This window comes from Dromaius novaehollandiae, chromosome 14, assembly GCF_036370855.1.
Source record: "Dromaius novaehollandiae isolate bDroNov1 chromosome 14, bDroNov1.hap1, whole genome shotgun sequence".
Lineage (NCBI taxonomy): Eukaryota > Metazoa > Chordata > Aves > Casuariiformes > Dromaiidae > Dromaius > Dromaius novaehollandiae.
In genome coordinates, this window is record NC_088111.1 from 8,283,314 (window position 1) to 8,303,668 (window position 20,355).

The 20,355-nt window shown below is 41.3% G+C and overlaps 1 protein-coding gene across 1 annotated transcript in view; it reads left to right on the top strand.

The window, feature by feature from the left end:
- The first annotated feature begins 4,676 nt into the window (after positions 1-4,676).
- BAIAP2L1 (BAR/IMD domain containing adaptor protein 2 like 1) overlaps positions 4,677-20,355 on the top strand; it is a 45,818-nt gene continuing 30,139 nt past the window's right edge. The window contains exons 1-3 of the mRNA XM_026116147.2: positions 4,677-4,896; positions 13,999-14,074; positions 17,778-17,864. Coding sequence (XP_025971932.2) covers positions 4,846-4,896; positions 13,999-14,074; positions 17,778-17,864 — 214 coding nt within the window. The 5' untranslated portion in view covers positions 4,677-4,845. The remainder of the gene's footprint in view (positions 4,897-13,998; positions 14,075-17,777; positions 17,865-20,355) is intronic.

A 20,355-nucleotide genomic window follows, 5' to 3' on the forward strand; every position in this document is an offset into this window, starting at 1 on the left:
GCTGATATTTAAAACTTTTTATTTAGAGGCATATTGTTCAAAAGATTAAGAAGAGGAACAAAGTATATTTTTGCATTTATCAATCTGAAAAACAAGCTGACAGTCACTTTAATTTCCTGCTCCGAAAATTTTATTCTGACTCTGAAACAACTCTGAATGTCATTTGATATCACTAAATAATGTGCTGTGTGCATATTTTTTTTTCTTAATTGAGTTAAATGTCTGCTAATGACCACAGGGAATTAAATAGGCCACAGCTGGCTATATCATGCATATGCTATTGCTGCTTAGCCACAATTTATGTAATTACTTACAGTCACATTAAGCTGTTTAAAACACATGCTGAAGATTTAATGATGAGCTGACATTAATGGGTCATTACAGTACGCTCAAATAGTTTCCAAAGTATATTTGTATATGTCATTGAGATGCAAATAGGACACTTACAGAAAACAGTTATACATAATAAATATAATTGATTTTAATGAAATACATATATTTACTCAAAGGAGTATTTCTGAGTTATTTATTTTTTCAAAAGATATGGATGATGCCGCTTTCTCATTACAATTACAAAACTCAAGAAAGCTGACAACTGCATAGGGACATTTTTGTTGTTGATACTTGTGTTCAAAAGCTTAAATGCTACAAAGGAGACCTGGCCTTCTTTTGGGAATAAGTATTAGCACTTATTCTGATTTCGTCCCTTGACTGCAGTTTTGCAATCAGATCTGTGTCATTCCACCTTTGCCCACATGGCATCAACTGCAGGAGGAATATCAGCCCAGATTCAGACGGCCGAAACTCCGTGCCAGCCCCTGTGCCTAGCTGCTCCTGTTAGCTAATGCCTGGGAAAGGTCTGAACCGCCCGAACCATCGCCGGGACCAGCTCACAGGCGAGGCTGAACTCCAAAGTGGTATCTCTTAAATTGCCAGTTTCGAGGCGGTCTGCTGAAGATTATGCATGACCACAGGCCTACAGATATTTCTGTCTGAGATCTGGAGAGTGTAATGTGAGGCAGAACAGTAGATAGAGAGGAAGGAGAGGAGTTTTGTCTGCTTAAAAGGCAGTGTGTTAAAGGCCAAGACCAAAGCATGTAAACAATCTCCTGCTTATAACACGGAGGAGGTCTGCTATGGACTGGCGACTCAGCTGGGTGGGTAGTAGATACCTCAGGAGATAAGCCCCCATAAAATGTAACAATAATCTCTCCCAGAACACGGCAGGGGATTTTCTTTATTTGCTGAGCTATAGGTTGTTGCAAAGAGGTTGAAAAACAGACTGAAACAGTCGTTCTTCTGAGCACTAATGTTACTTGTTATGAAATCTCCAGCTCTGGGGACTTTCAAAACTGAACTGGACAAAGCCCCAAGCAACATAAGGCTGAAGTCAGCCCTGCGCTGATGGGGGGCTGGACTAGGTGACCTACTAACCTATTAGGTTCCTTCTAACCTAAATTATCCTGGAGAGGCAGTTATTGCTTGAGATGCTGTACAAAGATGGAGTCAAAAGACACAATTATATGCTAGGGTGGCTTCACCACCAGAATAAGCAGATTCCCTTCTTCACCTTCTCTGGCCATGGAAATAATCTGTGTTAAAAGTAAGCTTCAAAAAAAGTAATTATGTTAATTTTAACTCCAATCAGTTCAGAGAGCATATATGATCGATGATTACAGCTAGGTTCCTGCTCCCTACAGCAAAGTTAGCAAATACTCTTCAGTGCCTCCAGGAAACAATTACAAAATGCACAAACCTGAGTATTGAAATACTGCAGCAGTCAAAATTTGATGCTATTGATGAATACGATACAACAGAACATTCTGAGTAAAAAAAAATATATCTCATATTAGTATGCTTATTATAAATGTTTATGGTAGTATGCAGGCATACACACTTACCCAGTAAAGTTTCAGTTCTGCAAGCTATTAAGTATTCTGCCCTGATCTGACAAAACACTTTGGTATGCTACTAAAGAATTACTGCACACATTTAAATTTAAGAGCATCCTTAAGTAATTTGCACAAATGGGATCTCTTTCACCCATTCTAAATTCACATTGTTTGCACACATCAAGATTCATCTCAGCTAAGTCAGTAACATAATACTAATACTAAAACAATGTAAGATCGGAAAGCCCCTATTAAGAGAAAAAAATACAAGAATTTGTATTATAAACTCAACTGTCAAGTTAAGCATATGGATGCTTGTAAATTAAGAATTGGATTTGCAAGTTTCAAGCATTTCAGTCACAGTAAAACACAACAGTGAACTAATACAGAACAATACTACCAGTTCTGAAGATTGATACACAAAATATCTCTAATAATGCAACAGAAAGGAAACACAGAAAATGTTTCCAAATGCCGTGTTACACATGTAATATTCTCAGTATTGCAGAAAAAACAATACAACCCTATGAAGGCAAAGGAAAACATAAAGACGAAAACTATTTTTCACACCGTTATTTTTATATTAACATATGATTCCCAGAGGAATACAGACCAGTGTTTTCTGTCAACAAATACAACCAAATCACACATTGGCTCTGTAAATGATTACTTCTAATGCTAATTTCAAGAATCAGAAGCAAGCATTGTTAATTCTTTCATTTTTAAATGAAAGGTCAGTCCTGCCACTTTCCATTTGTTATTTTTTTTCATATTTTGATTGTCTCAACTATCTATGACCATTTTTTCTTTAATCTGTACATAAATGACTTAACAGAAGCAATTATTACCTCTAATTAAGGATTTTTCCTTGCTAGCTACATTTCCCACTCGGGCATTCTTTAAAAAACTGCTTTTTCTTTTCTCTTTTTTCCCCACTACTTTGCAATTTTATTAATTTCAATGTTTATTTTCCTCATTTTTATACTCTACAGTTCTAAAAACCTAGAAAATATCATGTAAAAACTCTAAAGATCATATAAAAGTAGACATGAAGACTGCAGAAACCAATGCCAAAGGTTAAGAAGAAAACGGAAAATATGAAGTTCTGTAGACCTTTAAAATATTCACATCTGCTTGAAAAGTAAAAGGACTCTTAGAAATATATATTTTGAAGTGTTGAGCATCCCCATGATACCTGAGAATATATTAAGTATCAGGACATTTTTAAACAAATCTGTCTATATAAATTAACCTTATCTTGTCTTTCTGATATGTGTATTTTATTAACACTTACACTGCCATTTACTATGAGTGAATATGGACGTTATCCTGAAGATGCCTGAACTTCACATGCCAATTAGGTACAAGCTGAATCCTAGGTGATCTCCCAGACCTCTACAATTTTCAGGGGAAGTAAGACCAATGCTTTACCCCTAAACAAAGTAATACACATCCCACTGTAAAACTGCCAGCTCCTTTAGCAAGTGCAGCGTCAGGAAAGGGAAAGTCTTGTCCTGCAGCTTCCTTTGGGTACCCAAAGATCCCCAGATCTGCATGGCAGGCAAGGCGGAGGGACATCCTCTCCCTCATTACTGCACGGTGACACAACGGCAGTAGCGACTGGGCACAGCGTGTTTTCCAGAGTTATAAAAAGCTCCTAAGATGTTACAAAAGACTTTGGGAGAAACGACCTGGTTCTTCATCCCGTGCCCTGGCAAACAGCCACATCGCAAGGACCGTCTGTGCGGGTAAACACGGCTTGGAACACAAATTGCAGACCTGGGCCCAAAACGATTCACTGTAATTACAGGACAACATTGTAAATCGGATCATTACGGAAAGGCCATTCATACCATAAATACCAGCAGTCTGAGGAAACTTTGCTTGGGAGGGCGACGTCTCATCGAACTCCCTCTCTCCCTGGCGTTTTAGCTGTACCCAAGATAACGCTCCGCCTTCTCACTTTTTCCCCAAAGGTAAATTCAAGCTCTAAAGGCATAAACACCGCCACACACTCGAATAAACTCATTTCTACGACTGTCGAAACCCGATAACAACCTCCTCCCACACGAGAGTCCAACGTTGAGGGTTTGGGTCCAAGTCCGGCTTTTGCCACATGCCTTCTACCATTTTATTGCAGCAATAAAGGGGCGAAAAACCCAGGGACAGACAGCAACCTAGACAAGGGATTTATGCACCACAAAAATTTACAGGTTACCCCACGGAGGAAGGAGGCTGGGGACACTGTCTTACAGGAATATATTTAAAAAAACCAGAATATATTAAAAAAAAAATGCTCCGCCATTTGCCTGGCTGCTCGCAACCAAAGGACGCCCCAACGCTGGGGCCTCCCGAGGCCGTTGCCGTCCGGATGGACGGAGAGCGCCTCGGTCGCCATCGCGCACCTCGGGCAGCTGCGGCCCGGCCCCGGGTCGCGACTTGGGAGAAGAAAATCTGCTCCCCGGCCTGAGGGGCCCCGCGGCGCCGGCGGGAAGGGGCGAAGCGGCCGCTGCCCCCCTCGCTCGTCCTGTCAGGGCGAAGCGAGTCAGCTCCTGACAACTCGGGTTCACCGGTTCCGACGGAATCAGCTCTTCCCCGGTCGCAGGGGCCGAGGCGGCACCCGTGGCTCCGCGGGGGGGGCGGGCCGCCCCCCGGTGAGGCCTCGCCGCGGAGCCTCGTGCCGGGCGCCCCGGAGCGGCGGCGGCGGTGGTGACGGTGGCGGTGGTGGCGCAGGTGGAGGGGGCGCGGGCCGGGCCGCCCCTCCCGCCGAGCCAGTCGCGCCGCGTCAGGCGGCCGCAGCCCGGCCCCGAGCGCGGCCCCGCCCCGGCGGCGCTGCCCGGCCGGTTCCACAAGTTTTTGACAGTTTCTGCGCGGCGCAGGGAGCAGCCGGGGCGGCGGCGGCCGCGCTCTGCTGAGGACGGAGCTCGCCCCGCCGGCCGGCCGCGCGGCCACCATGTCGCGGAACCCCGAGGAGGTGAACAGGCTCACGGAGAGCACCTACCGGGTGAGCACGGCGGCGGGAGGCGGCCGCCACCTTTGCCCCGCTGGCAGGAGGGGGGGTCGGGCGGCTCCTCGGCCGCTCCGGCGGGGCTGCGCCGCCGCGCTGGGGCCGGTCTCCCTCCCCCGCAGCCTGGGCCGCGCGCGGGGTCCGGCTCCCGGCGCGGGGGTGGCGGCGGTCCCGTCCGCTCGCGCGGGCTTCAGAGCTCCGCCAAGCGCCGTGTTTGCGGGGCGGGCGTTGTTCTGCCTGTTGGCAGCAGCCGCTTGTTTTGAACTCACTTTTTGTTTTCCTCCACAAACTCAGGTGCTAAAAGCTTTGTGTTTCTGCTGCCGCGCGCCGTTTCTAGTCGTGCTCGGTCAAATGTTGCCTCCTTCATGGAGCAAAATTCCCTTAAAAATCGTAGTTTGGGTTAAGGAGCGGTTGCAGCGTTGGGGCCGCAATCTTCATTTTCTCCCCTGTGTTGTACTCGGAAAAGCGCTCGGAATTTGCAAACGCACCTCATCATGCAAAGGAAGGCACAGCTGCTGTGCGTCGGCAGCTCGGGGCCCAAAGGCAGCCTGCCCGGGGCACTGCTCCTCTTTCCAGTTTACTGTTTACTAAATCTTACTGTTTTGCTATCAAGTGTTTTCATACTTCTGAAGATTTGTTGCTGTCATGCTTTAAAAGCCTTCAGAAACACGCGCTGTTCCACAGCGAGCTGTGTTGTTCTCCAGCACCTCAGCCAGCTTTGTCCCTTCAAGCAGGCCGGCTACGCTGGCGTCGTGTTGTGTTTTCTGTTTACCTACCAAACTCAGGCAAAGCTGCTGGGGGGAAAAAAAAGAGTTTACTCAAGTGTAAATTTCCTCCACTGGAATATGTGTAGCTCTTTCTCTTAAATAGTCCCGGGCTGTTTTATATCAGTTACGTGCATGCAAGGCCATAATCAAGCATAAACTCCTTTTTCTCGGGAAAGCCGTCTGTCAATAAGGGCTAGCGGAGCCAAAACGGCAGGGCTGGCGGTTACCGGGCCGGCGCAGGGTGCCGGGGCTGTGCCAGCACGGGAATGTGCTGCTGTGTCCGTCGGCTCCGCAACGCCACGGGAAGAGCTCGCGGGGAGAGGGCGGAAAAGTGCTTGCCTGTGTGTTTAAGGGATATAATCTATAATAGGCTTTAAAGTAACGACAGACCTCTTAATAAAAAACCACCCTCTCGTTCTATTTATTACTTACTTCCTGCGGAAGTTTACCTGCTGTTTGTGTTTTTTGTTTTGTTTTTTATCCATAACTAATTCAAATTAATATTTAAGACTGAAACAACCGGCCAAAGCACAGTAATATGAGGTTAATGTTGACAGTGCGATGAAATGTCTTCTCTGGGGGTATTTGCAGAGGTCTGGTACGTTGCAGCACACAGCTAGCGCTCACGGAGCTGGAAACCCTCCGCCCGGCCCTCCTTAAAAATTGCAACTTTATCCAGACAGGGTATGAAAGCTCCTTCAGACAGAGAAAGGATTCTGGGTCTGGTTTGAAGTAGTTGTTTCTATAGCAAAGTTAAAATCTTGAACGTAGTCCTTAACTCCTTAAGGGCAGAGGGAACTAGCCTGTGTGTCGGCATTTGCTGCGACTGCAGTTACACGTCGCTCATTTAAAGCCTCTTGGTGCTGTGGGTTAGCCCGCGTTGCCGGCATCCTCGCCGTTGTTGGATAATGCTCACGTACTTCTGCTCCTGCTGTGCACCATCATGGCAACGTGGAGCTTAAAACACCAGGCCGACGCTGATGAAGTCGGCCGTACCAGTATTTGTTTCTCCCGCCACGAAGAAGAAAGGCTCGGTCTGGAGAAACCAATTAAATGTAGTATAATGATGTATCTGTGTACTGCAGGACCAAACAGGGGCTGTCAGCTTGTCAAAAAGTCAGCTTCTGGGTGAGCTGGAAAATAATCGAAAAGGAAACTCAGTGTCCTGCTAGTCTGTTTTCCACTCTTTCTTCCTTATAGTGCTAATCCACTGGATTTATTAAATACATAGCAACGTACATTAAGCAAAGCTTTAAAATATGCATACAAACATCATCCAGTGGCTAAGTACTGACCTTGTATTTTTATCTTATTCCTCCTCTCTGTGGGCAGCGACGTAGGAAAGTGAATACCTCAACATTTTTTTAGCTAACCAACTAAATAAACACCATAATCCACAAACGCACGCATGTGTGCACACAAAAATCGGGACTGACACTTGCTCTTTATGTAACACCTGGAGAACCATTTTAATGCACAATGGGAAAGGCACGTGCAAAATGCAGCCCGAGGGTGTGGGAGAGGTGACGCAGCACGGCCCCGGCCCTGCTCGGGCCGCTGGAGGATGCACCGGTGCGACACTGCCCTGCCCTTGCGCTCTGCCGGCGACGTGGCACTGTGCGGAGGGACGTGCGTGACTCCCCCGCAAACTATGCCGCTCCGCAGCCCCGGGAACGCGGTGACTTGTCGGTGCGTCACCGCAGCTGATGCGGCTTCATTTTATCCGCTCTATAGGAGGGAAGCGTTGTCGATTTGTCATCTAGCTGTGACACATGCTATTATGGAGGGGGAATGGGGCACAGCAAGAAAGCACTGAGTTACAGACCTGTCGTCCTGCCTCTGTGGTCCGAGGACTGCGCGAGCATCTCGTGTGTTGCTCCTGTGGCTTGAGGTTTCCGGAGCTCTTGATAAGTGTGATAAGCTGCAATTCACCGGGGTTAGTGGTAAACACTGAAAGCATTGATTTTTAAAATGTATTTCTCTGCATTCAAGTAAATGTTACCCAAAACTTTTGATAATCACCCAAAGTGTGTAGTGAGACAATTTAAAAAAATATATAGTTTATTTATCCCATGGAGTGCTGTGTTCTTCTGATTGAACAGGGACACACACAATTATTTTACTGGCTGAATCGTTTTATAATGGAAGTATATCTGATCAGTTAAAAACCTAACCTCCACGTTTCCGTATTTAAAAAAGACTTGCAATTAGATTAGCCTAGGACACTTATTTATGGCAGTTAGAATTCACCTAAGATCCTAGCACAGGCCGCAGTAAGACTGAATTGCATTACTGAAATATAAATATAACTGGGGGGGGAGGGAGGACCTTGGGGTTTATTTGTATAAAACCCAGTTTATCTTAGTGCAGATTATTAATTTTGACCTTATTAGAGTTGTGCCTATTTAAATTGGGTCACGTGTTCATAACCTGAAAAGGTTTTTATTTGAAACACATTGATAGGTGATGTATTAATGTTTCTCTTAAAACAAGGAGTGTTCCAGCAAGCTGACTAATAGTTAGTCATAAGATTTAGTCTTTTTGAAAAAACACTAGCATCCTGGGTTTTTTTCCACTGTTAAACCCATTTTAAAACAAAATTATTATGCCAATTTACAACTGAGATAACTTAACAGCAGATGTGTGAAGGGCTTTATCCTGCACTTAGGAAAGCTGTGTTGTGGATTTCCAAAGCTAGGGAAGAAGGTAAGATGCAACAATGTACAAAATGCTTTAAGTGCTGCAGAACATTATGATTTGCTTTCGTAGGGTTTTTTGAATCTTAAGAGAGCTCTAAAACATAATATAGCAACACTAAAGCCTTTTCCGAAAAAAACAGCTTCACTGGGTTTTTTTGAAATGAGGAGCAACAATTTTAACAAATATCAGTGGCTGCACAAAGGTTAGCTAAGAGTAGCTGTAGTGATAGTAATATGCATAATACTAGAGATCAAGACCTCCTTTTCTGTGTTAGTTGTACAGTTTCAGCTTTCCACCCAGCCGCAGCGTGGGAGTCCTGCAGGACGCAGACTGGAGGCGGCAGGGACCGCGCGGTACCTGCTGAGCCATTGTTGTGCGCGGTGCCTCCGAGGGAGGAGCCGGGCCCAGGACTTACAGGAAGGCGCTCGTACAATGCCCCTCGTCTGTTCTGAAGATTAACGGTGTTTATGAGTATCGGGAACTGAGGAAGAGATGATGCGTGTACACAGCAAGTGGAAATACCAGGCTTGTTCCTCTTTAGTCAGCTCCTTGCTGCCAGGCTGGTTAGCTCTCACTGGTTTCATGCGGTGAAAGGCACATAGCAACTTTCATACGGGATTATACAATGATTTATTGACTCGAATGACCAGAATACATAGCTTTTTCATGGAAGGCCACTTCTGCCAACTATAAAACTCTCTGCATAAAAAGATGTTTGCAGGCGCCTCTTCTGGAAGTGTTTCCCTTCGTTTCCATTCACCCTGAATAATAGAAAGCTGTAGGACCTAACCTCTAGTTAACTATTCTGCTCGTGAGAGGTAGTGTGTCACTGGAATATAGGACACTAGAGTGGCAATTAGGAGGCCTAGGTTATGCTCCTCACTGCAGAGGTGATGGGTTGTGACCTTTGATGAGCTCCTTCATCTCTCTCAGCTTTTTTTCTTACTTTGTCTTGTCTATTTGGGTAGCGACAGGAGTGTTATCGTGCTGTTTGAGGCTTTTGACAACTTTAAATTCGTGGTTCTCTTGACTGGAAATTCTTCTGCGTTCCTTTGTCCTTGCTGTTTTGGAAATTTTCAGATCTGGATTTAATATATGACTTGCCATTTTGTACTGGTGTTCTGCTACAGTCATTTTCATGACCCTTTCCTTCCCCTGCAAATGAGGGAAGCTGTAAAATAGTAAGGCATCATTTGGAAATAAATAGCTATACAATTTGATTTCCAAGAAGCTTTTTTTACCCTGTAACTTCTGAAGCTGAACAAAAATCACTTTAAATGATCTGGCATGTCATAGCAACACCAAATTTATATCTGCTTCTGAGAAGGGAGTTGCCACTGAGCAGTTTCTCTTTTTGGAAAAAGTGCTCTAGATATTTCTTTCTGGAATGTGTCTTTTGGAATGTCACTACTTCAAAGATGGCAACGGTGCTTAACTTTATGAAAAGAGCTTTAAAAACAAGGTCAAGTTTTTGTTTGCTCTAGGGATCAAGTTTTCAGTAGGAAAAAAACATTTTATGCCTCTTTCTAATGCTGAAGAGAGGGAAAATGATCTAAAAATAGTTACCTTCTAAGTCTCCAAGATTATCTGATGAAATAGTTTTAAGTTCTATGTCTTTCTATCAGATACAAAACCTTAATAGGGTAGTAGATGAGCCTTTCACAGGGCTGTGAGGATCAGCTAAGCATAGCCTGCATTAAACCAAGCAAAGGTTTAACCTCCAAAGAGGAATTTCCATTGCTAAGGTTTTTGCCGTTTCTCAGGCGTTCGCATCTAGAGACTGGTTCAGACGCTTCTGCTAACCATCAACCACTGTGGCCGTGCAAAGACTGAAAAACTTCCAGAGACTCCTTGGTCTGATGGAGGAAAGATCCATTAGCTGTATGCCTTCCAGCTACTGAATGCATTGAGCTAGAAAGTGTTTCTTCATCTTTCCCAGCAGTTTTACATACACGCTGAGCAGACGTACTGGAGTGCTTCCTGCAACCGCTCTGTACTTCAGCGGACCCGCTGTGTTTTCACCGCGTGGTCTGGACCTCCTGTACATGAATACCTGATGCATATCAAGTCTGCAGTGAAAGTAAAGAATGATGGTGTCCGGTTTCAGAGGAGGGAGCTCTTGAGGGTAGGGCTGTTCTTGCTGGGTTTTATTCACTGCTTCCGAAAGGAGAACAGTTACTGACGCAGGTGCAATCACCGTTTACGCAGTTTGGAATCCAAATTGGAAGATGCCAAGGAAACTGTGATTCACTTGAATCTTTAAGACACTCATCCCCAAAATTGGAATTTCAAGACCAACAGTTGCCCTGTTACCATTAGAATTTTGGGGTAGGTGGCAGGGGTGTAGGGGAGTAAAGGTTTTCATCTGTAACCTCTTGTTGGGAAGGGGAAAACAGGATCTGTCTCTCAGGAATACGATTTTCAGTGTCGGGTGGCAACGCAAGGTGGCATTGGGTTTCTTACCCACCATGCATGTGCACGCTCTCCACTTTCTGCACACCTTTCTCCTTCCTCCGTCCTTGGACTCTATATCCTAACACGATCCCCTAATTTACCCATTCTTTTCCCGTGATTCACTGACTCCCGGTATGCCAACAGACCTCTTCTTCAGCGCTCTGCTGGGAAGAGACGACAAAAAGATGGGACTAGGAAGAGACAACTTTGCACTTTGTGGTTTCCAGCTTTGTGGGTTGTGAGTTAACATAGGTGAAGGACCCCAGGGACAGTAGGTAGTTGTTTGCAGCATGTTTTTGGATGGGTAAGAGTTGAATAGTATAGATCAGAAACCAGTCCCAGTTGTGTTTAACTTGCACAAATAAAGGCGGTGGGGCTAGGTGTGGTAGTTCTCTGTCCAGTTTTGTGTCATGTACACTGTACCAGTGTCAGAACCCAATAGTTTTATATCTCTTGGTATCATGTTCACTTGGAATTGTGATACCACTATGTAATGACATATCAGCTGTCACTGTTAAAGAGTAATGGTAAAATAATTGCTTGGACTACTAATTCCTCAATTCCATTACCTGGAAAATAGAAAGTCAGAGAATTGTCAACAGTTAAATTTATAAATTTAAAAGGAAACTCTTGATCTTACATTTTTGACTGGTGGCTTGCTTGAAGGAAGCAGCTGTCCTGGACCCCACACAGAGATGCTGACAGTTAGGGTTGTATCTTGGTATCAGGGAGATGGAGAGATGGGCTAGTAGTGGAGGCCTTGCACAGTGGATGGAGACCAACTTAAAATAAAATAAATATGTTGACAGTTAACAGAATGATTGCATGCATTCTCAAAATCAGCTCTCTAACAGGGCTTGGGGGAGCAACAGGGTGGACATCAAATTCACACTGAAGTCCTTTCTTAAAGGATGTCGTCACTCGGTCCCGTATGTGAACCTACAATTGTATCCAGTTCCAGCAAAACTGTATACAGAGGTCAAGTATATTAAATGGTACCAGTCTAGTATGTAATGCAATAAGGAAATGCATACTGAAAATACTCTGAGAGTTTTGCTTAAAAAGAATTACTTAGCATGACTTAGCATGATTGCTAAGTACTGGTGGAGTTTGAAGTTGATTCTTTTCCTCATTTTTTAAATTAACTAGAGGTCATCCTGTATGGCACTATATTTACTTAAAAAAAAAGTTATATGTCTAAGTGACCTTGCCTGAAGATAAGACAAGTGTAATGGTATTCCTTTTCTTTCTGGGTCTGTGTATGTCCTAAATACAAATGTTTTCATTCTATTAGTAGCATAATGGATGAAAGCCTGATATTATTTAACTTGTTTGGTGCCTTCTGTTTCTTGTAACAGAAAGTGTCTGTTTTGAATTCCTTGATCTTAAAAGTTCTGCTGTTTGAACAATACCAGAAAGATGTGGGTTGTATCATAAAAATAGTAACAGAATCAAGAAGTCGGTGTCTTCCGATATCACATGATCCTCCTATGTTTTTAATATTTTTAGAGTAACGTAGTAGCTATACTTTTGTTAGGAAATTTTAAGGCTGTGCTCTGTGGAAGTATGGGGCTTTTGTATTATGATAAATAAATAAATAAGCCTTCACTACTGAAGTGTTCCTGAGACTTTGTAGCTGGTTTTATATGGAATTGTATTTTGTACGGAAGAGAGAAAAGGAAGGGCTGGAACATTGTGGCTTTACCAATTTTAAATGACCAGGCACATGTAAGGGTACCGGGCACATTCTGTAATGCTGGTTCAGGTGTAGACATTTCCGTAAGTAGAAGGGGTTGAACAAAGATGCTGTATCTTTAAAGGTAATTCAGATAGCAGTTCTACTTGAAGAAACCAGCCAGCCACCAAACCAGAGTAACTCGGGGTTATCTTTCAGAAAGAAATTGAATTCTTATGAGATGCTGTTCAAAAGTTCATTGCAACATTCAGTATTTTGGAATACTGCTATTTATACTACACGTATTCAAGACACCTCAAAGGGCATGATTCATAGGAGTAAATAACTTCTGCATCTATGTCGGCATATCTGCTTTTTTTTCTTAGTGCTTATAATAAGATGCAAGTAACTTTGGAATATTGATTTGGGGGGAAAAAAAAGTTATCCTCTTTGCATGGAAAGAGGAAAATGGAAATTTTCCTGTGCAGTAGGGACAGCTCAGATTTTGTGGTGACTTCTCTTTTTGGAGTGGGCAAAGCTTCTTCCACTTCACTTCCTCCTCCCCCCTCTCTAAACTTTGGGAAACTTCAATGTTGGATTCGTACCTCGTGGCTTAACTTATTTTCTGTTTTCTGCAAAGACTTGAAACTTTTCTTGTTTCGTGGCGTGTCTGTTTTCTTGCACTGTCACAATTGCTAGCACTTTCTCGGTTTCTAGAATTTGCTGGGTCTGAGCACAGTCCTGCCTGGGGCTGCTGGATTTCAAATTCTGGTTGCTCCGGCCAATAAATGTACTCACCAGCCAGAGCAGCTGCAGTGCATTTTTTTTTCTCCTTCCACTTAAATGAGGCCAATAATTTTCATTTTCCTTTCAGAAATACTATAGCTTCACACTATAAAATACAGCGTTTTCAAACTAAAAAATGTCTGAACTACTTTCCCTAAGTGCTATCTTCAACTTAGAAAAAATGATCCTTTGGTTTCCTCTGTTGCATTTAAATAGCAAGTGCTAAGTCTGCCCCCAGGCAAGTGTCTGCTCAGTTTCTCTTTTTTTCCTTTTCCCAGCAATTTTTTAGCAATGCCCAAATCCTGGACAGTTGTCAGAAAGTTCTTGTTATTGTCTGTTTTTTTGTTTGTTTGTTTATTTTTTTAATAAAATAATTAGCAGTGGAGAAAAGGTATTTCTCTCGCTCTTATTTCACCATCAAAATCTGATCGCATGTTTGACATCCTTTTACATAATAAACAGCCAGATTTCTCTTTAACCCCAACTGAAATAGAAGTTTAGCCTAAAAACACTTTGTTTTTCCTGTTTGTTGATCTTAAATGCTCAATTTCCTTTCCCTTCCATCCTTTGCCTTCCTCCTCTTCCCGCCAAGTCCATTAGGTTTTATCTGCTGTACATATGAAACATAAATCTAGATCTAAATGTGATTTAGACAAAGATTTTCCTCCACTGCTGAATTGTCTCAACTATAACACAAAGTTATTTTCTATTCACTAGAATGTTATGGAACAGTTCAATCCAGGACTGAGGAATTTAATAAACCTGGGGAAGAACTATGAAAAAGCTGTTAATGGTAAGTCTTCTGTATGTAAACTTTAGAAAAAAGGTTTAACTTTCCTTTAAATGTACATATTATATATGAGGGTTGGATATAAACCTAAATTCCATGTTGAACTTTGTGTGTTAAACAAACAAGCACACCTCCTCCCCCCCCCCCTTTTTTTTTTAATATGAGGGGGAAAACAGGATTTTGGCTGAGTTCAGGCACTGTCCAGCAGAAACTGCATTCCAAACACTTAGATATAGAGCTATTGCAAAATAAACCAAAGTATAAATAACCTATATTAGAAACATAATATAAATGGCAAAAGCAAACAGTTATATAAATTAGATGTTCTCTTTTTTCCTGGAAGTGTCTTCCAAAAGTACTTCCCACTCCTAGATCTGTTCCTGCTCACTTGTACACATGTAACAACCCACGTAAGTAATCCTGTGAACAGAACTACTTTAATGAGTAAGAGTTGCAGGAGTGGATTAGAATTTTTTTTTTTCTTTTTTAATATATAATAAATCTGATGATATCTTTTTAATGGAGTCAAAATCAGAATGAATAAATTTGAATCTAAGGGCCTAATGTCCCAAACTGTTTATAATGTGGTTGCTTACTTCCATTATTGACTTCAGAGAAATGATTTATGTAAAAATGGGTTTTCAAGACTGAGCTCTAGATTCCCAAAGTTTATACTGTAGGACCTGCTAAAGCTTGCTCCATTTCACTTATGCAGACCTGTTCAGCTGCTTGATACTGTATTAAAGCAATGTAAAATCTCTCTAATTTTACCTCATTTCCAGTCTGTGGCATATCTTTACCCTACACGTAATCTAGTACTCTGAGAAATGTGATACGGCAGAAGTAGTGCATAGCCAAGTAGACACTGAAATATCTCTTCATGCAAATTTTAGATCAGGCTTGAGAAAAAGATGAAGCCAAAGCATGTTGGAGATGAAAATAAGGAAATGTTGACTTAGTCACCGTAATAATTATATTTGCTAATAAGTCAGGTTAGGTTAGAGATTTTAGGTAGTACCAGAAGTAATAGCAAGTGTTTCCGTGTTTAACTGAAAGCTCTCATACCGGTTTTTGAGAGTTCTGTTTTGTTCATACTTTACTACTGATTTGTTATATTGTCTTTTTATTATTATTCAGTTTGTCATCAGCAATCTAGTATGAATGCCTAATTTCACATGAATAAATGTTTAATTGCAACAACTGAGAAACTACATTAAAGTCATCTTTGGGCTTTCATAAATTGTTAATCTGTTCTCCATAAATGCTCAGCAGCGTAAATAGATCTGTAACAAGGAGTAAATATTCTGTTGCTAAACAGTCAAACACTTTGCAGCTTTCCAAACAAGTCAGAATGGGCTGACAGCATAAAACTCACAACAGCTGCTGATAGATTTATAGTGTATTCTTTACACATTTTGAAGTTAAAAGGTCAAAACTCCTTTTCTTCAGAAATACAGTTTACCAGCCACAGTGCCCTTAAGAGACTCTACAGGTGGAGTTCTTCATCAACTTCATAAGCACAGGAAAAAGTCGCACATTTTATCGCCTCCCACTCCTCCTTTTTGTGTGTGTGCCTATATCGAAAGGCAAGACTGACGCAGGGCTAGCTTGGGAAAGCATTGGACAGGCAAGGATGGAGAGGCATAAACCCTTCGCTTACGGGACTGCAGCATACTGCTCCATCAGTAGGGCCAGTACAGTTCTGTTCGGGAGGCTTGTGTATGAAGCACCTGTAAGAAGTAGCTTAAAAAGAAATGAGTCTTGTATAGTGCAAAAGGGCCTGAAGCCTCAGAAAGAATCTGTGTTTTATCTGGAAGATGGAACCATCCTTTCAGGCTTGTCAGGGGGTTACTGTTAGGTAACCAAAGATGTCACCTTTGCTAGTAAAAACTGCAAAATACAGACCTAAAATGGTATAACTGGCAATCACCATCTTCCCCAAAAAAGAATATTCTGAGGTCAAAAGTGACAGTCTGCTTGGATTACAGTTTGGCTACACTTTGGGGTGAGAAATTAACTATAACCAAAAATGAATGAAGACTTAATTCAATAAATATTTTTCATTGCCTTTTACAATAAAACCTTGCCAGTTTTTCTCATAATTTCTTTATCCTTGCAGTGTGCAGATCAGTTCTAGATACCCTGAAGATGTCAGGAATCCAGTGCGTGCTGCAGATCTACTGCTATATGTGTTCTGTTGCTCACTGCTAGCCTCCCTGCAGTGTGAATCTTGGTGTTTCCGTGTTCATTCCAGCAAAACTGGCTTCACTGTTTAAATCAGATATAACCAGGAAATGATTAACTGAGAATAAATGAAACCTTAACGATATATAGTAGATGCTTCATGTTTCCTGTAAAGCTGGAATTAGAATATAGACAATAAAATTGTGAGGGAGGGGAGGAGAAAAAAAAGGTTGTCCTGAAAAGAAAGATAAGTGTCCAAGCGTTAACTAGGGACTGTCTGGTTGGGAATGTGAAACCTTCAGGATTCTTCTTAAATTGTGCATGCAGCTGTTGGCTAAGGTTTTATTGCTTAAAACACTTGGGATACAGCTTTCCCTGCTATTCTGAGTTCAGTGACAAAGATAAGGGTAGGCATTTCCCTGAAAAGTCAAAATAAATCAGTGCAGAAACTATGTATATCAATGCTAATTTTTCACATCTATCCCAGAAACTAGAAATCTACCAATGCTTCAGCTGCTGAACAATATAATTTATAATAATCTAAGGAACATTAATAATGCCAGTTGAAAACTACAAGGAGAATGCCAAATCTGGTTATCTATCATAAGCCTTTATAACCTGAAGATCATATTTCAAAGACTTAGTCTTTGAAGTCTTACCATATAAGGAGTCTAAAGTTTCCTTGAAATGGAAAAACTGGAGAGGATCCTATAGAATCCTGGGATTTCCTTGGCTCTGGCTGTCTCATTCTCCCTGACAAGGAAGCATATTTGTCACTGCAGTATATGATAACTGCACAGTGTTATCCATAATGGTAATTTCTAGGAGTAGCTGTATCAGATGTATTGAACCTTTCACGTTTTACTTTTTTTATATGTATATCATACCTGCCATACTTTTTGTCGTCATTTTGTGATGTGAGTTACTCTATCACAGCTTACTTTAACAGTAAATGATGATTTACTTTTGAAGGACTTCATGTCTCCTTGTTGGAACAGTAGGTTCATTTTCTCATGGACAATAGCCAGTTCTCAGTAGCCAAAACTTAAAGTTTCTGGCTGGCAGAAACTTTAACTTTTGGAATATGGGGCAGAGACCTAGGGATTCCTTGTAAATTTGGGATTACATTTTGCTTTTTTCCAACACAGCTCATCTGTATAGAGAAAATTTTGTTATGTCCTGACCAATGGCTTATGGCTGGCACTATACTTACCCACAGATGCTGATTGCTCCTGGATATACTTGAAAGCTGGAACTCAATAGCAGGCTGCAAATTTATTAATATATTCTTCTGTCCTGTCTTTCTGTCACCTGGCTCCAGAATTTACTCGGAAGCTCAGGGATTTGAGTGATCTGCTGTGATAGCAGAGTTCCTTTATTGCCATATACCTCTCTTAAAATCTGTCCCAGACTCCAAAACTTCTTGGGATCATAGATTAATAGAAACGGAAAAGCCCTTGATAACCTTTGTTTTAACTTTTCTTTTTGTTTTTCCTTTTTCCTCTCTCTTCCCCTCTATAAGCTATGATAGTGGCTGGAAGAGCATATTATGATAGCCTTGCAAAGATTGGAGATATATCAGCTGATTCTCCAGTTTCTAAAGAATTAGGTAAGTGAAATCTCATTTTATTAAATTACTTCAAAGCATACACTTCATTTTTGTTTCCAGCTGGCATTCACAGAGCTAATGCGAACTAGAAAAGGATTGGGAAAAGGGCATGTTACTCTAAATAATGCGTAGATGGAAGGGATTAGATCACTTTAAAATATATTATTTCTTAGGCCATTGATGTTTTCATTTACAACACTGATGAAACACTTTGCATTTTTTACTTTTATAAGCATATTTCTGCTTGTCTTATGCGTTCAAAAGCATGTTTTTCTTGAAGATCACATTATTCTATATTAAATAAGTACAGGAAAATGTGTAATTTCATTGAGTATAAAGACGAATGTTTTAGGTTTTAGGAGTGCTAATGTATAATAGCAGTTCCTAGACTAAATCAGTTTTCTGGATGAGTTTCACTGTGAAGAGTTTACCTCAATATTTTGACCAAGAATATCACTAAAATTTCCCAGATACTTTATTTGGTAGTTGAACTTTTGGAAGAGGCACGATAGAGTCAAAGACGTAGTACATTTACAGGAATGTAAAATTAATCCAAGTTCTGTACTTCCCTGAAAGTCATAGTTGAGTTTTTGAAAGAACGTGTTCAGCACTTTGCTGTACACTCCTTTGGCTAGCACTGGAATGACAGTGCTTCATCTACAAAAGTGACATTATCATGGAAGCGTTTGTAATGTTTCTGACAAAAGATTAAAACATCGCTACAAAACAAAGAAACAGGAACTATATTGTAAAGAGGAAACACTTCTTCAAGGCCTTAGTCTGCTTTTTGACAAAAATAAAAACTTTATATAGTGTCTTGGATCTGTACTTTTGATTACAGGCACTGGAGGACTCTTACAAGGATGTGTCATGTATCTTCTCCTGTAACTTTAATTTACTGTAGTACATGAACTTAGCTGATTGAAAGGAGTGTTTTTAGTAATGTTTTTTAGTGATTCAGTTGAAAAGTGAGGGAAAGACTGTCCTTGAATGGTGAATACCGATTTCTTTGCGCCTGCGTGCATTTTTTACAGTTTGCTCTGAAACCACTTTCATGTGGCTGTTAACGCTCTGTGTTCCAAGTTGGGAGCGGCAGAACAGCAAACAGTAAAAAGCAAACAGTCCTAATGTAGTTGCTTTCTGTATCTGCTTTGCAAGTCGTTTATACAAAACAGAGTTGCTAGTTTCAAACTATAGAAGAAAAGTATGAGAAAGTATGCATGAGAAAGTATTAACCATTCACAGTTTCATAAAACAACAAAAGCATAATTAAGACTTCTGTATGTTATTCTAATCAAGCAGTTGGACAGATGCACGGAGAAACGTATTTAGTGAACTTTGTATGACTGTGGGATATTGTCTGTTTGTTTGAAAATAGCCTAGAGCTGAATTCTGAAAATAACTATTTTTCCCTAGTAGTAGGGACAATGCAGAATTGCTATTGAAAATAATATTTTTCATCTGATTATCAATTCTTCCCTTTTTTCTCCATATAATACATAGAGAAAACATATGTCCTGGCCTTCTTTGGGATCAGGCTTCTAATGCTACAGTCCGTCCGTCTTCTACTTAAACTGTTACTGTAGAAAAATCTTTCTTCCTAATGAAAATAGTGACTCTGGATTTCCTCCAGTACACTTTCTGACAGAATACTTAATTTTGAAATACAGAAAGTCAGTGAATGTTGGAAGAGGCACTATAATATGTTTAGGAGTCTGTGAGAGATTATTCACATTTTCTTAATAATAATAATTTTAAAAAGCCATCACAGTTCTGAAGCTAGGCTACAACATTGAACTATTTAGCAAAGAAATATGATGTACTAGGACTCCAGGTGTCTTTTGTTAAAAGACTAAGTTACTGCATTTAGTATTTAACAATATTAAAACACATGCTGGGCAGTATCAGATACGCAAGGGCTGGGTCACGCTTCGCTGTGATGTGTTCCTTTGTGGACCCTCTTTCCCTGGTGGAGTTCGTGCAGGCTCAGCCCCTTGCAGAATTGTCTCTTCTATGAGAAGCGGCCTTTAGATTTGGCAAAATACTTCTTATTGACCAGTAATAGCTCTGTCATGCATGATACTACTGTCATCCTCGCCAAAAGAGAGGTCACTTGTAGTCAGCTAAGCTGTTGTTTTGTTAGCGCCTGTGAACTGCTGTTCCAGAGTGTATTCTCTTGAGGATTAAGTGAACTAACAAACTTGTTTGTTTTATAAGAGCACCAGTCTAAAGGTGACCAGCAAAGCAGCAGGGAGAGGAGCAATTCCCATAACTTTACATCTGCGTGTTATTTGTATCCAAATCTGATGTTCAGAATATCTCTAACTTTTTTGCTTTTCTTTCAAATTATATTCCAAAGCCTTTTCCTGTACAATGTTCCCATGGATGTCAGAAGGAGGTCATTATAATTTAGATATTTAAAACAATATCCTGACTGTTCACGAGGAATTAGATAAACCAACAATGACCAAGTTCTAAGGGTTCTGGAGTG